The sequence below is a fragment of the Anser anser genome (genome assembly GCF_964211835.1).
Source record: "Anser anser genome assembly, chromosome: Z".
Classification (NCBI taxonomy): Eukaryota; Metazoa; Chordata; class Aves; order Anseriformes; family Anatidae; genus Anser; species Anser anser.
In genome coordinates this window covers 64990589-65013330 of record NC_139723.1, presented here as the reverse complement: position 1 = coordinate 65013330, position 22742 = coordinate 64990589, and the positions used below count along the sequence as shown (strand labels likewise).

Here is a 22742-nt window from a genome sequence, read left to right as displayed (position 1 = left end):
GAAAATAATGAATCTGATAAAATGTTAACTGTTGGATATTTGAAAACAGAACTCTAGAACAAATTAGAGATAAAATAAAACCCCAAAATTTCTTTCAAAAGAACTTTTCTGTTTTAACTGATCGATCATCGTGTAAAAGAGAGTTGAGGTTTTGTGGAAGAGAGTTTTTTGTTTGGTTGGTTTTTAAAGTTCTGTAAATTTAACAAAGCTTTTGCTGACAATCCCAACATTGGGACAAAATAAGTATGTATTAGATTTCTGCTCAGAACTACATGAGCTTGAAGGAAGAGGATTGCTGTCTTACTGACCTAGCACACAGAAATTTTCTTTCAGTTGGGGGATTTCTGTTCTGTGTCCTGATGGCATTTTTATTTTTTCTTTTAAAAGCTTTGTGATTTTTTTCTGTCTTTTTCTTCCATCTATTTCTCCTTAAGGTAGTCTTTTTAATATAAGCTATGTTCTATAGAACTGGGACTCAAACTCAGACAAGTCTTTCTGTTTCCTCTTCCACGCTGTATCATGTAGATCATTTGTATGCAGAGGGATTTTCTCCCATTGTAGTGCTTCCTGCAGGAATAAATCTGTCTATCCAATAGAGCTCTTGGTGTTTCTGTGAAGGTCAGGTGATCTTCAGAATTTCACATTTCTCTGTGGTGTACTGCATCTCCTGAAAAATAGGAGATGATGGACTAAGTACATATGAACTGAAACTGTGTGGCCCATACAATGAGAGTGTTTGTATCATGTTATGTCTGAACTGATCAAAATAAAAAATCAGAGGGTGCTAAGTTTTAACAGCTCTATTTCTCTATATAATGCCTATTTCTATACATTTTCAGGACATCAAGTAGAAACTAATTTCACAGGCCTCTGTTTCTAATGTCATCAGTGTTAAAGGCATGTGTTGTATAGTTGTACAGCTGTACCACATTCTATGTAAAATGTTTCTTCTCTCTTTAATAAAAGAACTGTAAATTTCATTGTGCCTGTAAAGTACAATAAAATTAAAAAAATAAAATTCTGAAAAAAATATATAGTCTGAAAATGTAGAGTAAAAATAGCTAGAATTCAGATGTTTGTGAGTATGCAGTAACTGTTCATATCACTGTTCATTTTTTGTTGTTGTGCATATGGAAGGGAAATAGTGCTTTAATGCTTGCTGAGGCAAACTGAACGTTATTTTAACACTTGCTGAGTGTTGTCAGTTATTTACATCCAGGACAAGCCTTCACCTTCTTCCAATTCTGTGCCTCAGTTGTTGTGTATGTGTTCTTAAAGCTTCTACTCTTCAATACATAAGAACACGTGAAGGCATAAAGCATAGTAATTGAGTTTTGTTTCCTTCTCTTTCTGGTAACTACAGGCAATAATACCTTTTAAGAATAGTAACTCTCGTTAGATTTTTCTGTTCATGTGCCAGGGTCTCTGTTCCACCAGCTTAGTTTTAAAGTGTGGTTTCCCGCATCAGTTTCTCTCTGACTGCTCATACTCATCTGTTCTACAGTTTAATTGCTGTCATCTCTCAGGAGTGTTTTTTCCCCCATTCTCTCACCTGTTTTTTTTTTTTTTTTGTGGTGTTCCCATATCCCTCTCTCAATCCGACAGACTAAACAAAATCCATTTTCCCTCTGATATGACAGGTTTTTCTTTGTGCCTTTATTAATAGATCTTGGAACTAGTTTCAGTTTGAATTTCTATTTTTTTTAATGATGGAGGATGACAGCATCTGTAGCTATATTTAGGATCCAAATTGAGTTCTCTTCATGGCTTGTACAATGTCATGATTATCTTCTTGTTTCTCTTTGAAATGTCAGTGGTTACACTCTAGTGTTCCACTAGCCCTTTTTGCAGCTGCTGAATGTTTTTTCCCACATGATCAACTGATGCATTGGACAGCTCAGTTAAAAATGACTGATGACTCGACAAGGAAATAATAAGTACATGATTTGCTACTGTGGCATCCTGTCCCTCTTCCATTCTTTCTGTCCTTAATGTTGTACAGTTTTTTTCCCTCTAAAGTGTTCTAATACTATATTGTACTGTGACTGTCTGTTCAGCCTAATCAAACTTTTCCTGTCTTTTTCTGTTAGAAAACATTGAACAGGATAGTCTCAAAATGGATCTTTGAATACCTCTCAGAAATCTTCAGCCTGATGGTTAGGAAAGAAAACTGTAATGCAAATTACTTCTGGTATATTCATGCATCTTTTTATTGCATTTATCTCCATTTCATTCTCTGCTTCAAAATTTGTGCTCAAACTTTGCATATTATTGAGGTCAAGGTTATCCAGTCTTTTTTCTCCTCCTTTATGAGTACTAGATACTCGCTGTCCTTCGGTGGTGTTGCAGTTGTCTAGCCTGTTAGACTTATTAAAAATCACCAGACTTGTGATCAAGTGTGCTAGTTCCTCTGGAATTCTGGGGTGATTGTGTTTTTTCCTCCATTCCCAAATTGTAATTTGAATACATGAATATTGATCTTGGTCCCAGAGTTAGCCTTCATGCCAATGTGCTGAAGTCTGAAAACTGCTTATGTATACTGAAGAAAACTATACATGTTGTATCTAAATACACCATATATATTCACATTCAGATATAGAAATATATAAGCGGAGTATTCTAAACTTGAAGCTCATTGTATGGTAATGTTTGAACAGGTTTAAAAGAGAGGTGTTATTTATTGTTGGGTGTTTAAGATAAGCAAGGTGTTATATCTTAAGCATTGTTTTAAAAGCACTGATAATGTTGTCTGTAGTGGGGTATTGTTTCCAGAGACTTTTTATTGTGATTTTGCTATGAAATTACTTCTGCTCTTGTTTCTCAGGAACCTGCAGCAGTAGATGCTTTGAGAAGTTTCTACTTCAGGCTAGCGTTTTACATAAATGTACGATGATGATCAAACTGGGGACTTGATATAGTTACACCTAAGCAAGTTTGCAAACTTAAGTAAAATGCAACCCATTATAGGATGCATGTATTTCAGTCCTCTTGTCTTTCTGTTTTAGTTAAGATTCATAAAGAGTGAAGGAGGTTAAAAATCAGGATCTTCTCTCTATGAAATGTACAAACATTATACTGTCTGTCCAAGGAATGACTGCTGTTGAAGAGTGATTTTACATTTTTACAGATTGTGTAGTTAAATCAGATTTAGGAAGAACATCTTACCATGTGTAAGGTATTCACATAGAGGTTTTCTCAAGATAAACTACTTTTATAATGTAGCTGAAGTTGTTTCCATAGAAATATTGCAGCAATAATTTTGTTGAGACCATTACTTCAGGTATACTTGAATAATACTCCCCTATACCTTTGTGTGTAGGTGCTGTGTAAGTATTTAATGGTTACGGGTTTTTACAGTCGAGAGATGAAATACTTTCTTATGAATACAACAAATCTTAGTGATAGAATGGCACAGGAAATATATATTCTGCCATTGTGACTTATTTTTCTTTTAATATAGGTGAACTAATCTGTCTGTATTTCTTCTCCAAATTAAAGCTTCATTTTTTTCCAATTCCATTGCAGGAATTCAAATGCTTAGCATGGGTGTGTACGGCAGCAATTTAAAGAGCAGCTAGGCTAAGTATTTGATGTGTATGATTACATTAAACTTGAATTAACCCTCCCAGTCAGAATGGAAGAGATGGCAACTGCTTCAGGCCAATATTTCTACTAATTACTGCAAGAAAATTACTAGTTTAGACGCAGCCTGTATCTCCCAGCCAGGAGAAGCTGAAAATATTTGTCCAGTAGCCCCTGCTCTACACATAAGAAATAAGATATTTTGGCTCTTAGGGTTAGCAGAAGAGAGAGCAGAACATGAAACAGGGTTACAAACCTGTGAATCTTTCTATCACTGACGACACGCTTTTAATTTCATTGAATAGGCTTATGAAAACTGTAATACAGTGGGTTCTGGCTAAAGTCAACGAAGTGTGGGTGTACATATATATAGCTTAGCATATGAATGCTTCCACTGCTTTCAACTGAGAAGTTTGACTGCATACATGTGTTGTGAAGAAAAGCTAAAACCTGACTAGTTGTTTTCCCTGTCTTCAAAGCAAAACACCAACTGGAGCCTAAGGCAATGTTTGATTGTGGAAGCCTTCCCAAAATAAAGTGTTTTGGAGTTGATCGTGCTACTTTATTTTTAGTTCAGTGTTTAGAAACAGACTTGTTGTGAATCAGTAAGAATCTGAGCACAGATACTTGAAAGTCGTGGGATGCATCAGAAAGGTGGTAGTGGGAAATGATTTCTTACTAGTGAGTGAAGAATTGTTGTCTCATTGGGTGGATTGTCCTTGTTCTCCTGTATTCTTGAAGTGTTTGCCTTTTCAGGGGCTGGCCCTAATCAGTGCTGGTAATGGGCATGATCTAATATCAAAGCAGGCCTAGAGCTACAGTTGTGCTGTTGAGGTGATAACTTTATCCTTAGAACTATAAAGAGCAACATCTGCAATCTCCAAAGAGAAAGGATTATTATTTCTCCTTTCTAAAGAAGATTGTTCATTCTCTTTGTCATACTTGGAGAATCTTTAGTAGTCAAGATGTAATAGACCTCATGGTGTTGCATCTGTCCAAGTCTGCAATGAACTGGGGAGGGAGGAGCTTTACAGTGGGTAACAAACATTTAAAGCTTTGGGAAACAGAAGTTATAAGACAATGTGATTAAAATGCAGGAATAAAAGTCTGTAGAACTTGGTTTGAGTTTTGCAATGTTTTGCTGTGAGGAAAGGCTCCCAGTTCCTGGGCATGTATTGACACATAGGACAAGTGTGGTATCTTCTCAGTATGAAAAAAAGAATTACTTTGATAATAAAACTGAGCAGCTGCTAGCTAAGACTCTTACCTGGTTGCACAAAAAGCAAGGAATTGAGAAAGCTGCAGCAGATTAAAATGGTAAATGATTATGGGAAAATGCTTCCTGTATGTCCAATGTACCCTTGAGCAAAATTTAGGTGCTATGCAAGCCACAAGATGCCACAGAAGTATCTTCTAGGAAAGGCTATTAATCGCTTGAAGTGTGTAACGTGTTTTTTTCTTGGGTTCAGAAATCCAAACTCAAAATGACCATTCAAATCTGAGGGTTTCACCAGTGGTGAAGCTGGTGAAAGGGCTAGAAAACAGGAGTTGAAAGGAGCTACTGAGGGAACTGGAGTTACATAGTCTGGAGAACAGAAAGCTGAGGGCAGACCTCATTGCTTTCCACAACTACCTTGAAAGGATGTTGCAGTGAGGAGGGTGTCAGTCTTCTGGTCTCTTTTCCCAGGTGACAAGTGATGACTCAAGGAAATGGTCTCAAGTTGTGCCAGGGATGTTTAGGTTGGATATCAGGAAGAATTTCTTTGTAGAATTGGTTGCCAGGCATTAGAAAGGAAAGCTGCCCAAGGAAGTGGTGGAGTCCCAATCCCTGGAGCATTTATGAGGTCTGGCTCTAAGAGACATGGTAGGTGCAGCTGATAGCTGATCTTTGATCTTGAAAGTCTTTTCCAACCTAGATGATTCTTAGGCTAAGAAGTCTTTTCCAATTATGTTCTAGATGAACAGCAGCAATGTTACTATGAGCTGGATTTCAAGTCCTTCAAGTCAGGCAAAGCAAAGAGCTGAGTGGCTTCGAGAAGCTTTTGAGCAAGTTTAAGGAACATCCTCTACTTGCTTTGTTTCTTTAGTAGTTCTGTTTTCACATTTTTTGTTTTACCTCATGTTAAGATGAAAAACATAACACTTTCCAGAATACTCCTTTGAAAACAGTCTATTTTGTTGTCCTATTTTAGAACATGGAAAACACTTTCTTTTTTAAAGTAGTAGGGCAAAATCATGTCTCCTGTGCTTTGTAAATCTGAATGCCTGCACAGTTCCCCGTAGGCCTGTCTGAACTGGATTTGAATGCCATTTTGGTATAGGTTTGTTGTGCAGCCACAGTAGTATTAACACAGGTGGGGACAGCATTCAAAGTCAGCAATGAATCTGGGGGGGAGGAGATTTATTTCTTTCGTGCGTTACCTACTGTAAGGTATTCTTTCAGCATCCTTACAAGGTTGTTGTTTCTCTGGGAAGCTGTGGGGGAGGAGGTTCCCCTCCAGCACTAGCTAACAGCTGGCTGCTATTGCTTGCGATGCTGTGCTAGTAGGCTGAGCTGTGCTATATTTCAAGGTGACTGTTATATTCTTAGATTATTTGTAGGCGTGGCAGATCGCTGCTTTCAGATGCATCCAAAAATGAGAGACTGTTTTGAGGAAAAACAAATATTGTTTTCAGGCATTCTATTTTTACTTCGTATATAGTTACCACTGCTTAATAAGAATTAAGGTTTTTGTCTGCGTCCTTACAGCGTACTCAGTTCAGCACAGCACCTTCAGGAAAGACTGGTCTGTCTGTTCACTGAGCTCCTTTTTCAGTCGTGGAGCTTACTGCCCTATTTTGTGTAGTATGAGGCCTGTTGATGGGTCACGTGTAGAATTCTTGTCTTTACAACCCCGTCTATATTTAAACCAAATTCAGTTTCTGCATTTCACTTAATAAAGAATCTTGTCACTTCTGAACTAATGCAAAAAAAAATCTGCTGGGGACGCTACATTGCTTGAATGTCAAGACTGCTTTGAACTTACCTGGGCCTAACAGTTGAGTGCGGAATTTAGAGGTTATTTATCTTGCACCAAGGATTTACTCAGAGAAAGGTCAAAAAAAAAAAAGTGTCCTCTAATAGAAATATCAAAATAGATTAAGAAGTTGACTAAAAAGAATATGGAATGAAATCAAATATGAATGTAAAGGCTGTTTTTACCATGTGGAAAACCACGAGTATTCCACTAATGAGTCCTTTCATATGAAATATTCTGATAAATTTCCTGTATTAGAAATTCATCATCATAACTTGTGCAGACTGATCTGCCTTTCTTATTTTGTGTGTACCTCTATATGCGAGGATGGCATAGACTCCTAATGAATCCAATGAAATACTTTAAAATCCGTAAGTTGAGGGAAAACAACTGTGTTCCAGCAGGTGCAGAAAAGAAGGTTTGCTGCTTCTTGAAAACCAAACCTTAATGAGTAAATTAATTTGACAAGCAGATTTCTGCATGAAACATTTGCATTCTTACAAGAAAATATTTCAGACTTGTACATCTCTTTTGAAATGTAAATTTAGCAATATAAATAAGTTCAGAGATTGCTTTTGTCATAAAATACAGTATATTGTGATAATTTGTTATGCCTTTCTGTTACAGATTAACTAAACTACAGATATTGGAACTTAGAGAAAACCAGTTAAAAATATTGCCAAAGTAAGTATGTATGAATCTTATATAAAGTACTTTGGAGGTTTTTTTCTGTAGTTATACTAATAGAGTAATGCATATGGAAAAGTAGATTACAACTTATAATCTGTAGCTAAGTAACCGAAGTAACTTCTCAAGAGAATTTCTCCTCATACTGCCGAAATCAGATACCCTTGCAGAGTGGTTGGTTTTCCTATAGAGGTTTGCATGAATTTTTCTTGGTACCCCTTTCTGTACTTGAAGTTTTCTGTCCATGTCCAGCTCTGTGGATTTCTGACCCACCTCTGGATCTTTTAAGTCAAGATGTGAGCAATTCAGGAAGATCATTCTAAGGTGTCTGCAGGTTTTTTGCACACATTCTGTCAGTGCACAGATGCCTGACTGGGTACATCTCAGATGGCTGAGCACCTGAAACAAGACATTGGTAGTTAAGATCATTATCTCTAAATCAAGTGATGGGTTCAAGATGCTTATTCTGAATGACTGAGGAAGCGTGATTCACATGATGTGAACGTTTTTTTCATAGAATCATAGAATATCCCGAGTTGGAAGGGACCCATAAGGATCATCAAGTCCAACTCCTGGCACCGCACAGGTCTGCCCAAAAGTTTAGACCATGTGACTAAGTGCACAGTCCAATCTCTTCTTAAATTCAGACGGGCTTGGTGCAGTGACTACTTCACTGGGGAGCCTGTTCCAGTGTGCGACCACCCTCTCAGTGAAGAACCTCTTTGTGATGTCCAGCTTAAACTTCCCCTGCCTCAGCTTGACACCGTTCCCGCGGGTCCTATCACTGGTGATAACAGAGAATAGGTCAGCACTTCCTCTCCACTCCCCCTCGCGAGGAAGTTGTAGACTGCGACGAGGTCCCCCCTCAGCCTCCTCTTCTCCAGGCTGAACAGGCCCAGTGACCTCAGCCATTCCTCATATGTCTTCCCCTCTAGACCCTTCACCATCTTCGTCGCCCTCCTCTGGACACTCTCCAACAGTTTCACATCCTTTTTGTACTGTGGTGCCCAGAACTGCACACAGTACTCGAGGTGAGGCCGCACCAGCGCAGAGTAGAGCGGGAGTGGAGAATGTGGGCATTTTCATTTAAAGCACTTCATTGCTGAAGAACATAACAACCTGTTACTGTATTGCACAGTCTGCTATACAGGTTCTACAATGCATTTGGGTTGTTTAATGTAGTGGAAGCATATATCTCAACCATATTTTCTTTAATTGTAAAATAGTTCTGGAAATCACTATAGCGCTTGTTCTAACCTGTACCTGTCAGTTAAAATCTAGCATCTTTCTCCTTGCAAACTCTCATTTCGTCAGACCTGCCCATGCTGGCAGTGTTGCAGTTCCTGTCGTTTCAGTGAGCAAATGCTCTGTCTTTTCTGACTCGGACCCAGCAGGTCTAAGTAGGTTAGTGGAAGTATAAAAGGTCAGTAAAGTGAGAAACAGATTCCAAAGATGGGCTATGAAGAGCCAGTTGTGGAGTCCTGAGCAGGTTGAGGTGTGCAATAAAAAGGTCCTCCTCTGGCAGCAGAAACTGGTAAAGGGTACTTGTTTCAAATGGTACAACTGTTTCAGATGTTTTGGTTGAGAAGAGAAGGTGCTAACAATTGAATATTCTCATTCTGTTCAGCTCATATGCTAGTAGAAATTTGCATGCTGTAGGCTGAAATGTGAATTGCCAGCCTTTCAAGTACACAGCCAGTTTTCCTAGTGACTAAAGTATATGCTTAAGATGTGAACAAGGGGTATGTTCTCTTGGAATTCCCTTTTTGTCTGTCGAGATACCATACTGTGGTGTCTGCTGTGTATAAATGCCAAAACTCAAATCTGGAATAAAATATATAGCATCAGAAAGTGTGAATATAATTTTAAAGCGTGAAGCATTCTACTCGTTCATGTGATATAAATGCTCTTTTCTTCTTTCTGATATCACTAATTTTCAGTAGAAAAAAAATAAGGATGTAATTTGGGATAGTAGCTATGTAAATTAAGTTATTCCCGACTGAGGAACAGTAACTATAATTAAAAAACATAGCTAATACAGATTTTGTTTACAAAATTACTCTGACCTTAATTGCCATAATTAACACTAATAGCATGAATTACATGCAATATTTTTAAAAGAGTAGTTTAGAGAGGTTTTTGGTTTTTTGTAGTGATAAGAGGCATTTAAATAAATGTTATAATGTATTTAGGCTAAATGCCACTTCTGTTGAAGCTGCTGGGAGCTTTTTGTTGACTTCAGTGTATTTAGGGTTTCATCCTTGCTGGAAAACTGAACAGCAGCTGTCATGAGGATGTCCTGTGCAGCACCTCCTTAATGATCTACAGTACCTGCTGAGCTGTCACCTTTATTATTCTCTTCTGGTACTCTTGTGGTTCAATTAAGGGAGATTAAAGCTTTGGAGACTGCTTTAATTTCAACACATAATTACTTATTTTGCTATGGTGAGGAACTAGAAAAATATATTGTTTGTGTGATGTACACTGCAGAGAAAAAATTTATTGTGGTGCCCATAGTCTACAAGAGGTGAATCAGCCTTTTAGGGTGGTACAACTGTGCAGCAGTTGACCTAACCAACAAACTCATCTGTGGCCTGGTTGAACTATTATGTCAGAACAGAAAGTGATGTGAAATTACAACTTACATTGTTTTCCAAACCTGAGTATATGTTCTGAAAGGAACATACTTAAGAGTTTTAAACAGTGTGTAAATTTCACTTTTTTTAAAAAAATAATAAGATGTAGCAGTATATACTAATATTTTTTTGCTAGATAATTCTTTTTTTTTCCTGATCCCTGTCACACTCTCCTTTTTAATATTTTCATTTTTCTTCTGTATTTGTAATGAAAGATGTATTAGGATAAACTTCTACCAAATCAGCTAGCCCTCTTGCTGAATTAACATGCGTATAATTTTTAACACTAAAGCATAAAACACTCAAAAGAGTGTTAATCAAAATAGCTAGCTAATGCCAACACACTAAATCAGACTTGCTTTGTGCCAAATGCATCGTTTTGCTTGGAGCTTATCCACATCCAGAGACTGCAAAACTGGCAGTATTAAAAGGCAAACCAGCTCAATAAAAATATATCTGCTGAAAGGAAAGCAAAAACGTATTGAGAATATTTTAGATGCATTTTTCTGATAGGTAGCTGAAAGTTTTGAGAAAGTGACTTAATGCAAATACTAAAACATGAAATTGGAAAGTGTTTTTTTTTCTTCTGGAAAATTTTAAGCTTCTGTCTGTTGTGTAATTATGAATAAAAAGAGCAACTTTTCTAGAAGCACAGGTTTTGATAGGGTGAATATGATGATTCAGGGCCCAACCTTGCTATCACTCTAACCTCTTGATTTGTATGGTACGTGAAATATGTGGGTTTGTTAATCTTAGTGAAATTGACTATTTACAGCATTAGAATCTGAGGCATAATTCAGACTATCTGCTCCATTAGTGTTGAACTGATTTGACAGCAAACTCAGTAATATGAATTACGAATTAGATTTTTTAGTTTGTCATAGCATTATGCAATCCCATTCATAGAGGTAAAATTAAATGTAACTCAGTGATCTAATTTTTTTGTTTGCAATTCTGAATTCCTCTTTTCCTTTAGAATTAAATTTTTCTGTTATTTTAACATTCTCAGAGTATCTGAAGCTTTGTGTGCATTTTGTTTCAAAGTATAGTTACTCCATGAAAAATATAGAAAAGCAAATACCTATTTTATGATAATATTTCCTTAAACCAGTGAGTGTTATAAATTAGGAAAGCAATGGGGAAAGGGAGGAAAATAATTGACACCTTGCTCTTGCAAACACGTTTGTATGTTTTACAGTTGAGTGGATATATTTGCTAAATTAGGGATGTTTTGGAAAAAAACAAACCCACAAAATCAATAAAGTTATTTTATTATACTGCCAATGCTATGTAAAATATTTGAGAAAGACTGTTATATTTCTAAATGGTAAGACTGGGACACTTGGTGAGAGATTTTTTTCTTAAATGTAAAAGTGAAGGTAAAGCATTATTGCTTAGAGGCTCAAAATCTGGTGACGTTAGGTGTGTAGACAGTTTGGCATCAAAGTCAAATGGTGTACAGGAGGAAGAAAAAAAAATCACACGCATCTTAGAGTTTATTAGTTTTGGATTTTTTTTTTGTTTCTTTACCAAACCATTAAAAAGGAAAAGAGTTCATGTTGAACTCTTCTTAAATTGCAGGAAGATACTGTAGCCAGCTTTGTTTAAATTCACTTAAACCAGATCAAATTCTTTTCCTTTTGTCAGTGTTGCCTGTATTTTCCTTTGTTTTCAATGTGAGCAGCTAAACTTCACCCCAACTGCTCTCTCACTCGCCCTTCTCAAAGAGGAGGAGAAAATACGGTGGAAAAGGCTCGAGGGTTGAGATAAGGACAGGGAGATCACTCAACAATTATTGTCATGGGAAGAACAGACTCAGTTTGGAAGATTAATGTAATTTACTGCCTGTTACTAAGAGACTAGAGCAGCAAGAACTAAAAGCAAATAAAAGACAACTTTCTCTCATCCACCCTCTTCCACCTCCACCCCCCCGAGCGGCGCAGGGGAACAGGGATTTGGGGCTGTGGTCTCAGTCCCTGACGCTTTGTCTCCGCTGCTCCTTCTTGGTCACTCTGTGCCCCCGCTCCACGCGGGGTCCCTCCCACGGGATGCCGTCCTTCCCGAAATGAGCCTGCGGGGGCTGCCCACAGGCAGCAGCTCTTCAAGACCTGCTCCCACACGGCTCCGTACCAGGGGTCCATCCCCCAGGAGCAAACTGCTCCAGCACGGGTCCCCCACGGGCGGCAGCTCCCCCCAGACCCCTGCTCCTGCGTGGGCTCCTCTCCACGGGCTGCAGCTCCGGCCCGGGGCCTGCTCCTGCGGGGGCTCTCCATGGGCCGCAGCCTCCTCCAGGCCACATCCACCTGCTCCACCGGGGGCTCCTCCACGGGCTGCAGCGTGGAGATCTGCTCCGTGTGGGACCCGTGGGCTGCAGGGGGACAGCCTGCTCCACCAGGGGCCTCTCCACAGGCCGCAGGGGAACTGCTGCTGCCTGCCTGGGGCACCTCCTGCCCTCCTGCTGCACTGACCTGCGGGGCTGCGGGGCTGCTTCGCTCACACTTTCTCACTCCTCTCTCCCAGCTGCTGTAGCACAGCAGTTTTTTTTCCCCTTTCTTCAATCTACTCTCCCAGATGCCCAACCAGTGTCTCTCCCTGGCTCGGCTCTGGCCAGCAGCAGGTGCCTTTGGAGCCGGCTGGAGCTGGCTTTGATCGGACATGGGGCAGCTGCTGGGCTCTGCTCACAAATGCCACCCCTGCAGCAAGCCCGCTACCAAAATCTTGACATATAAACCCAATACAGATGAAAATTCAGTTGAAATAAAAATCAAGACACTGTCTTAAAACTGTTGAAATGAATTGCCAAATAAAATGTTAAAAAATAAACCTTTTTCCAAATAATCTTTATTAAAACTGGTTTGACAAATTCTATTCTATGATTTCCTTTAATTTGCTTTTTGAGGCTGAAATTTAGTTTTTCAGTGAAATTTTGGACTGTTATCACTAGTAGCCCACATAGTAGTGAACAGCTGGAAAACAGTAGATACCTAGAAGCTTTGTAAACAGAATACATCAGAAAAAAAGAGTATGGTGATTCCCATGAAGTTTTGAATAATGCAGAATCATCTGCTAGATCATTTAAGTGAGCCTTCAGCAGTGCTTTAGGGAGATGTTGGTGTAAATTAGTTTGCAAGCTATGGTGCTAAAGTCAGTTCAGTCTCAAAGCTTTGAGAAATTCAGCTTACACAGCCTTTCAGAGGGTCTTAAAAAACTTGTTACAATTTGGAAAATGAATTTTAGCAGCTGGTTCACTGATAATCTTGTATACCAGCTTGGAGAAATGAGGAAGAATGTTTCTCAGGTTCTTCTGAAGGTAGCCTTTTCATTTATTTTTTTCTTTAGTTCATTGAGAAAGTGGTAGTGTGAGTTAAAGGCTGTCTTCTAAAGGATGTGTATGTGACTACTTGAGCAATGAAGTAAAAATGGCTGCTTCTTTCAACAAGTAAAGAAATTTTCAACAGAATTTAGTTTTTGAAAGGTGTGCTCAGAACAACTGTAATACGTAAGATACTTGAAGAACAACTGAAACTGAATATCTGCATAGAGTATCTTGTGCTCACCCAGAGTGTTCTTTGAATGTTTTGGTGTTTAATACTTTAATATTCTGGTAATACAAAAAACTTTCAATTTGGGCACTCTTATGTTTAACTTTTCCAGAATTTTATAGGAAGTACACATTTATATTTGAAGTTTTTACATTCTAACTGTTCCAATGAAAGCTATTATCAAATAAATACGAAACATAATGTCATACGAGAAACTCACAGTCCCTTTGAAAAGTGTTAGGTAGTACTGCTGTTGACTAAAGTTCTGATTGTGTAGGTCACCACATGCAGTGGCAGATGCTATCTGAATTGCAAACCACTTAGCAGTGACTTGCTTGCTGGTGGTGATCTAGTCTGTTGTTTGGGAACCCTGGAACTACCATGTTGACAACTTGTATTGTTTCCTCAGACCTTTTTATAAGCTTGAAATAAAAATAATTGCCAGTAGATTGCACGTGTATGGAAAATTTTAATTTCATGATAGTTGCTAAAATTTTCGCTCAGGAGTGTAGTGATCGATCTCATGTGTTAAAGTGGAATAGAAAAAGCACAACTCACTGTCTTGTAAGGAAATAATGCATGAATTAATTATTCGTATAGTAATTTTGAGCAGATATTCTCTGTGGAGTCCCTACAGTAAACATAAAGAGAAAATTTTGTCAAAACACAGCTTGAAAGAAGGTATCTTACCCAATGTCAGCCATTGATTTAGTCTTTGCTGTAAGTTGGCTTAAAGAGTATCGATGTGTCATGAAATCCAATTTTAATCTGAACCATTTTGGGACTAAAGGAATAATTAGGATTCCAGACCATATCATATTGAAGCAACTTTGTCAGCAGCCTGGAAGGGAGGAAGTGTTGGTTGTTACTATGGTGCAGCAGTCATCTTGTCTGTTTTTGTTAATCATTAGGAAGTGGTCTGTCTTTAGGAGGAAAACATGTTTTAGGAAGAAAGCACGTTGTGGTGATTATGACAGCAGGTGAAAAGCTGAGGCAGTTGAAGAGTGATTTCACTGAGTTGTTTTTTATCATTTAGACAACTCAACAACTCTAATGGTCTTTAATTTTTGTAAACTTTTTTGTAAACTAATCTACAGATAAACTGTTCTTTGTGTGACAGTCACAGTATGATCATTGATGTACGGCTAGTAACAGGATGAAAATTCAACTTTATTTAGGTATCAGTCCAGTTACAGTGTAACATCGCTATTCAATACTGATTAAAATATTTGTGTGAATACAGAAAGACTGGATATCATTATTTTCTTAAATCTAACTCTTATTAATCCCCTTCCTCTGTAGAACCATGTCCAGACTGACTCAGCTGGAGAGACTGGATTTAGGAAGTAATGAATTCACAGAAGTGGTGAGTATTACCTAGATAACAAAGCTTATACCTTATACTACTTTATGGAGCTCGTTTTCAAAATTGTGCATTTTCTTCTGCTTATATATTCTTCCTCAATTTGAAATAGAACACTGCAGTATATTGGGGTTAATGTGCCAGTTAAAGTTTATTGGTAATATGTATGTGAATTATAAACACAGTGATTTGGCTTATAGTAAATTCTAACTGTTATTGTTTAGCATGTATTTAATGTAGCAGTTTTGTGTAAGCTGTGTATGACTTGCTTTTATTAGCGAGCATAACCTATTTAGATGCAAGGGAAATTATATTAATTTAGTTGTAAGTTTGTATATCGTTCAAAAAACAACAAAACATAATTGAGGTGTTCAGGTTTTTCCTTTGTTGTGCTCAGTGTGCTGCTTGTTCTTGGTGTCACAGACATACATCTATATAGAAGCACAGAATCGCAGAATAGTTTGTGTTGGAAGGGACCTTAAAGATCACCCGGTTCCAACCCCCTGCCATGGGCAGGGACACCTCCCACCAGACCAGGTTGCCCAAAGCCCCATCCAGCCTGGCCTTGAGCATCTCCAGGGATGGGGCATCCACAGCTTCACTGGGCAACCTGTAAATCATTTAATGTCCATCTGCTTCTACGAGTACTTTTCTGTATAAGGGAATTGAAATAGTTAGAAGTATAGTGGAACATCCTGGCCTACCATATGATAAAGTCAAGCCTCTGTGTGCTACCAACAGGTACTTCATTAGCCACAGATCACGAAGGGCCAAACACTCACCTAGCTATGTGGTTTGTTAGATATGGAAGTGTATTTAAGGAAATGTACATGCCATATGCTCATTACAATGTAGATATGCCTGTGGGAGCCTTAAATTAATATGCTTGGGCCCATGTTATGCCATAAGAGCTGGGAAGTAATTATAGGCTCTGAAAATACCTATTTGGATATATTTTTGGCTGATCGCTTCATCTCTCCAAGCCTTTTATCTGGAAAAGTCAACTACTGAGAACTTAACTGCATTTCCATTAATAATTTCCATAAATCCATTTGTAAAAGTACAAAAATGGTTGGAACTGCTTTTTGGGGGGGGTCAAGATCTGTCTAAAATGTAGTCTTCACTCATTAAAAAAAAAAAAGTCATCTCTTGGAAAATTAATTATTAGAGCCAGGACTGCAGGAATTTGTAGAGCAGTATTATCTATTTACAACATAAAGAAATTAAGTTCTGAATTTAACCAGACTTGATTGTAGCTGTTATGGTACATTAGCACATGTTTTATGTTTCTTTCTCAGGAGGAAGTTTAAATGGTAAAAATCCACTCATCCTTGCTGCAAATGCTTTCCTAAGAAGTGGTCTTTCTCAGATATAATAAGTTGTAATGAGAGTTTATCTTGTGCTTCATTGTATGAAATGTTTTGCCTATATTTTGCTTTGCTTTCTACCAGAAAACTAAAATTTGTTTCCTAGTTTTCTCAGTCAATATCTTGTCAACTTCATACTATTTGAAAAACCAGCTCTTCTCAGTTGACGGAATTTAAGGTTTTTTAGACCTTTTCCAGGAGAAAGAACTATCCACAAGATTTATCAATTGTGTGTTCCAGTTGAAAAATAATAGTTCCTGTAAAAATAGTACTTTTTGTAAAGATTTAGTTCTGTGATCAAGTTCTTACCACATTTTTTTATATCTAGTATATATATGCATTTCAAAAAGTAAATTAATCTGTTTTTTGATAACATGATGAAAAAAGTGAATATAACAACTATAATAAGACATTACTTAAATTTGTCATATATGAATCACTGAAGTTGTTTTTGAATTTCAATACTTTCTGTATGAAATTTTTAAAAATGTTTCCCTTTTCAGCCTGAAGTACTTGAACAATTGAGCGGATTAAAGGAATTTTGGATGGATGGTAATAGACTAACACTTATTCCAGGGGTAAGTCCTTTTACTATATCAAATATTTAGTGTTTTAATTTACAGTGGTATTTGCTTTGTCAGCTAGCATATGTGTATATTACAGTTGATGTATAATTTTAGTGTTACTCAAAGCCAAAAATCTTAAGTGCTGCTTAAGCCTTTACTGGCCTACTTAGAAATTGTCACTGACCTTCAGAGTTGGGAGCAGAGCTTTCCTTTCATTGAAAGTTCTGTTATCTAAAAATAATGTTCCAAATAAGGAAAGGGGTGAAAATCCTAGATCAAATCCTGTATCAAATTTAGAGCTGCCCAGTCTTTCCAAAAAGGAATTACTTTGTGTTAGAGAGCAAGCAGGAATATACAGGGTAAATGTTCTGTGACTTTTTACAGGTAAAGGCTGTAAAACAAGCAATGACTGTTAAGGACCTCATGCAGCGTGTACAATAGCAAATTCCCAATAAAGCATTCTCCTGATTTCATGAAGGTTTCTGACATCTCTTGGAATTACATGGGGTCAAGGATGACCTATTATTACAGTACTTGTGAACCTGTGTTTATGTTCTAGTAAACTAGTATTTAAAATCTGGGAAGCAGCTGGTCTGTTTTCAGAGTTAAAATCATTAGTGACCATCTGATGTGAGGCTTTCTTGCTTGATTAACAGTCTTCTGTACTGCCTTTCCTCACTTCAGCTAAGAGTTCCTTGAGAAGAGTTGAGTGGATGTTAAACTTTTCTACTTTATTATAAAAGTAAAACTGTATGTTTGGAAGCAATTGCTTCTCACCTTTGAAGATCTTAAAGACTAGTGTGTATAAAGTGTGTATAAATCTTCAAGTTTATTCTTGGTTCATATGAAAATGTAATACATGCTATACTTGTTTTGTTCTTCAGTACAGGTTAGTATTACACTCATGTTGCTTTTGAGGTTAAGTAGAATGCAATTTAACACAAAATGCAAAAAATAAGCATTAAAAGACTTTAGATGAGTCTGATTATGTCCTTACATTATACTGTGCACCTCTGTTCTTCTGTTCTAAGGCTTCTATCACTTGATCCATGGTAATTGATCAAACACTTGAATTCACAGCAGACTGACTTCAGAGAGATCTTCAGAATAACTGTAGTGCCTGTGTCTCTAGCAACATGTTAACTGTATGTGTCAGCCCAAAATATTTCGTTATAAGTTTTGGGTATTCAACGTAAAGTTGTATTTCAGCATTGTAACTAGGTTTTCACTTTTTCCTGTGGCATTATATTTCAGAGACAGTTTGTCAAAACTGCTGGCTTTTTTTGTTGTTGAACTTGCACCTCCTAGAATACATTTTCTCTTTCTTTTAGTTCATAGGCACTTTGAAACAACTGACCTACTTGGATGTTTCTAAAAACAACATTGAAGTGGTTGAAGAAGGTATTTCAGGTTGTGAAAGCCTACAAGACCTATTGTTATCCAGTAATTCACTTCAGCAACTGCCAGAGTCTATTGGTTTGTATTTTCATTTAATTCAAGCTCTAAAAAGGTTATAAGTTAAACACAGAATACTTGAAAATACACAAATGGTATTTTAGATCTAAGTTTTGATTGATTTAAAGCTCCAGTTTTGGATAAAGCTAAATAAAATAAAATTAAATAAAAATTCATATTTGTTCTGGAGCATTTTTAATTTTATACCGTAGTTTGTAAATGGATGAGTAATTGCTGACTGTAACAGAGTTTTTTGTTTGTTTTTAAAAAAGATACTTATTTCCTCTGACTGCCTTGTGGTAAACTGATAAATGAGTTCTGTAAACTCACCTGCTCACTTTTAGTAGATGTGTAGCACTATGGGAATGCCAGGGAATACAGATGATTTTCCCCTAATTAAAGATCAAAACTTGATTTAATAATCTCCAATGTGTTTTTGACTCAATTACTCATTTTTCTACAGGTTCCTTGAAGAAGGTAACAACACTTAAAATTGATGAAAACCAGTTAATTTATTTGCCAGACTCCATAGGAGGGTATGTATTTCACTGGAATAAAACATTGCATTGCCTTTCTGCAAGTTAGTCTGTAAAAATGGTCTCTGTATTGAATGTTTGTAGGCTTCTCTACCTGATTTAATTTATTCTGCATATTTGTGTTTGAATAAAACTGATAGCAATTACTTCATATCTTCTGTTTTTCGGCATGTGTGATCTTTACATTTTATTTGATATCAAGACCTATGTTACTCACTCATTAATGTAGCCACCAGTCTATAAAAGAAAAATTTAATGTGAAAGGAAATATGTATTGACAAAGGCATGCAGCTGCCTCAAAGTGTTTCTGTCAGTATCATAGCAGTAGCCGTGTTAAGTATTGCAGGTCATTGAACCAGTATCAAAAAGCTTGTAAAAAGTGAATCTGAACATGCACAATCATCTGTTTTGTATATTTTAAGGAGAATTTTTACTTCTTAATCAGCAAGATTTTTTTTACCAAGTTGATATTCACAAATGATGGTAAAAATAACTGGTTCAGAATTAAGTGCTATACAGATGAAGGATATTTGTTGCAATCCATTTTCTCCTATTATGATTAATGTACATTATATTTTGTTGTCAGAATTTACAAAATACTTTTTCACTGTTAATGTGTTGTATGTTCACTGTCTCCAACTGTAAATTCTTACACTCAGCAACTGCTTGGCTATGATTTGTCTCATTCTGAAAATTTTCAGTACCTTGATCCTCCTGTTTTCACTGAAAGCTCTCTTCTGAGGACAATGTACAGGAGATTAAGAAAAGATAAGAATTTAGGCAACTAGTAAAGGACTTTCTTGGGTTTGAATTTCATTTGGGTGCCAGAGTTTCATTTTGAATTTCATTTGTAATTGTTACTGGTATTAATGTAATTTAAACTTAGTGCCCGATTAATGTTGGGTGAATTAACCTGTATAGCAGAGTAATATTTTTTTCAGGTTAGTGTCAGTAGAAGAGCTGGACTGTAGTTTCAATGAGATTGAAACTTTGCCTTCATCTGTTGGGCAACTCTCTAACATAAGGACATTTGCTGCAGATCATAACTTCTTAACACAGCTGCCACCAGAGGTATGTTTGTACTTACAAAACTGTAAACTGAAATATTTTCATGGATATTAAACTGCCTTTTCTGTACAAATTTTATTTGGTTAGCAAGTTGAGAATTCTTGAGTAGGTTTTGCGTGTGTGTGTGTGAAGGAGGGCATTATGAATATACAAGTTTTCAAATAATGAAATTAAATCTGAAAAATTTTTGAAGCAAGAATTATAATTCAGTTGCTATTGTATGGAACTAACAGGAATATATAAGAATAATCCTAATTATACTTAACAAGGAAAAATAGCTGCAGTCTAGTTGTTTTAAAATAATAACTCATATATTAGAGCTGTGAAAGTGAATTAATTCTTTTTTTTTTCCAGATAGGAAATTGGAAGTATGTAACAGTGTTGTTTCTGCATTCTAATAAGCTTGAATTTCTCCCTGAAGAGATGGGTGATATGCAGAAATTAAAGGTCATCAATCTGAGTGACAATAGGTTTGTGAACACACAATTTAAGTAAAAGTAGTGTAAAGAGCCATAGCATTGCAAATGTTTTATTGTATCTTATGTCTATCCTCCAAATGTAAGTAGAGTTATTTTTATGAATATATCACGCTCTTTTTCATTATATCTCACCCACAGTTTATAAGCTGACCGAAATGTATGTATTTTACTGTTGCTATGTTGTATTTTATTTATTATTGGTCCATTGTATGAAGATGTATTTCTTCAAATTAGGCACATACTTGATGACTTAAGCATCTGCATTGATGCACAGCTTAGATACACCCATGGTTGTTAGCATGCATTTTTCTAGGGAATTAATTTGTTCTCTTCTTAACATTTCTATTTGATTCTTAGGTAAAAATTAATAGCTTCCTGTATTGCATATGGAGGACATAAAACCGTATCACAGTATATTGTAGAACACTTGAGTGTGCTCGAGAGTGGGGAAGGAGTTGTGTTTCATTAGAGCTGGTCATTAAAAACTGGCAAAACCCTTCTCATTGAGGAACTGCCAATTCACAGAAATGAAATATATTGGAGAGAGAAGTCTGAGCTCTCCCTCCTGTTATCCAATCCTGCTTCTCTGTACTCTACCCATAGCCTGATACCTCCATTAATGCCAGAGCTCTTATTATTCAGGGCAACCCCATTCACATACATTTTCTTTTTTTAGGAAAAATAAAAAAAACAGTATTTCAGGTGTGAAATTTTTCTTTTCTTTTTCTTCTTTTTTTTTTTTAATTTTTCTTAGTTGGAGCACGTTTGTATTGAAAATTGCTGAGAATCCAAATTAAAGTATAAAAAGAAATAGTCCTGACTTTAAGTCAGATAGTTGATTTACATGCCATGATAATGATTGTCTTAACAATAGTATTCATATCACTGAACTGAGTTAAATTCAAGTTACCTGTCTCACTTTTTAAGCTGCTTGCTAAATTGGGTAGAAGTTCACATTTAAAAGAAGATTCTAGGTACAACTTTTAATATAAATTAAGTGCTATTACCTTTCAACAGTGAATAGTTATTAATTTAACAATATCTGTAGATGTTTATTATAAGCATTTTTTGCAGGCTAATGCAGCACTGTTTCTTAGCAGTCTTAGTATTGATAAGTGTGCTTACATAAACTTTTCTTCTTCTAATTTACAGACTGAAGAATTTGCCATTTACCTTCACAAAACTGCAACAGCTCACTGCTATGTGGCTATCAGATAATCAGGTGAATTTTTTGGGGGGAAAACATATATAGACAGATGATTTACTTTATTTTTAATGGCGTTGACAAGTACAGAGCAAACCATAATATAATGAGAAGTGATACTGTGTATCTGCATCAGTAATTCCTTGACTTCATTTTGTCTGTTCTCCTAAAATAAACAACATTGAGCATACACTACTTCAGAGCTTTGCATAGTTCTGGCAAAGTTCTGCATTGTTAAGAAATCTAATTTAACACAATTTAGATTATTTTTTGTTGTTGTTACTTTAGGCTTACAGGAATGGTAGTGCTTGATATGTAGCTAGTACTTGAATATGTAGCATGTTGTTTCTTCCACAGATATACCATTGGGGAAACTTAGTAAAATAAATGATAAATGATTTAATAGAAAGCAGAGCAGTTTTCAAAGTAATGGGATGTATTACATATATCATATTTACTTTTTACATCTGTATATTGTCTTAACGGTTCCTTCTTTGATTGCTTCTTAGTCTAAACCACTTATTCCACTTCAAAAAGAAGCTGACCCCGACACACAGAAAACAGTTCTTACTAATTACATGTTCCCCCAGCAACCAAGGACTGAGGATGGTAAGAATTTCTGAATTACTCTGTCTGAATGTTCCCTTTTTGAAAATAAAAATGGGAAGACAATCCAACTAACATGATTTTCACTTGATAATACTTAAATAAAAGTTTTAAGTAAAATTCTAAGTGATGAAAAGTCTGATGAATGAGATATGCAGTTTAAACACATGATCCACATATTAGTAAATTCTAGGTGAAAATATGTTTCTGTTGGAAGTGTGCATGTGAGGAAGAGTGAGGTGAGGAATAGACTGGTAAGATTATGTTCTGTGATGGATGCCCCTTCCTAATGTGACATCCTTTTTCATTCGGGCAGAGTTTAATGCTTTGGGTTGAAATTCTCCTTGCCAGGTGTCTGCTTTAGACTGACTATTTGGCAAAATGTCAGACTCCATTACTGAGTACATAACTCTGGAAAGTTTTATAGCATTCTGTAGCTTATTGTAAGTATAAAAAACAAAACAAACAAAAAAAGGAAAATGCTTTTTGCTTACATGTAATTCAAACTGTTTTATAAAAGGTTAGTCACAGAATATGAAGACCTTGCCAAAAAGTTATTTCTGCACTCTTGTGAAATAGTTAGGAAAATGAGTAACATTCCATGAGTAAACCCACTGGGAGTTAGGGTAAGAGT

General features: G+C 36.5%; 1 protein-coding gene across 11 annotated transcripts in view; it reads left to right on the top strand.

The window, feature by feature from the left end:
• ERBIN (erbb2 interacting protein) overlaps window positions 1–22742 on the top strand; it is a 121394-nt gene that overhangs the window by 71879 nt on the left and 26773 nt on the right. For all 11 annotated transcript variants that reach the window (XM_083816634.1, XM_083816633.1, XM_083816640.1 and 8 more), the window contains 9 exons: window positions 7227–7283; window positions 14767–14830; window positions 16698–16772; window positions 18092–18236; window positions 18679–18751; window positions 19693–19822; window positions 20174–20289; window positions 21451–21520; window positions 22012–22111. In XM_083816634.1, the coding sequence (XP_083672760.1) occupies window positions 7227–7283; window positions 14767–14830; window positions 16698–16772; window positions 18092–18236; window positions 18679–18751; window positions 19693–19822; window positions 20174–20289; window positions 21451–21520; window positions 22012–22111 (830 nt within the window). The remainder of the gene's footprint in view (window positions 1–7226; window positions 7284–14766; window positions 14831–16697; window positions 16773–18091; window positions 18237–18678; window positions 18752–19692; window positions 19823–20173; window positions 20290–21450; window positions 21521–22011; window positions 22112–22742) is intronic.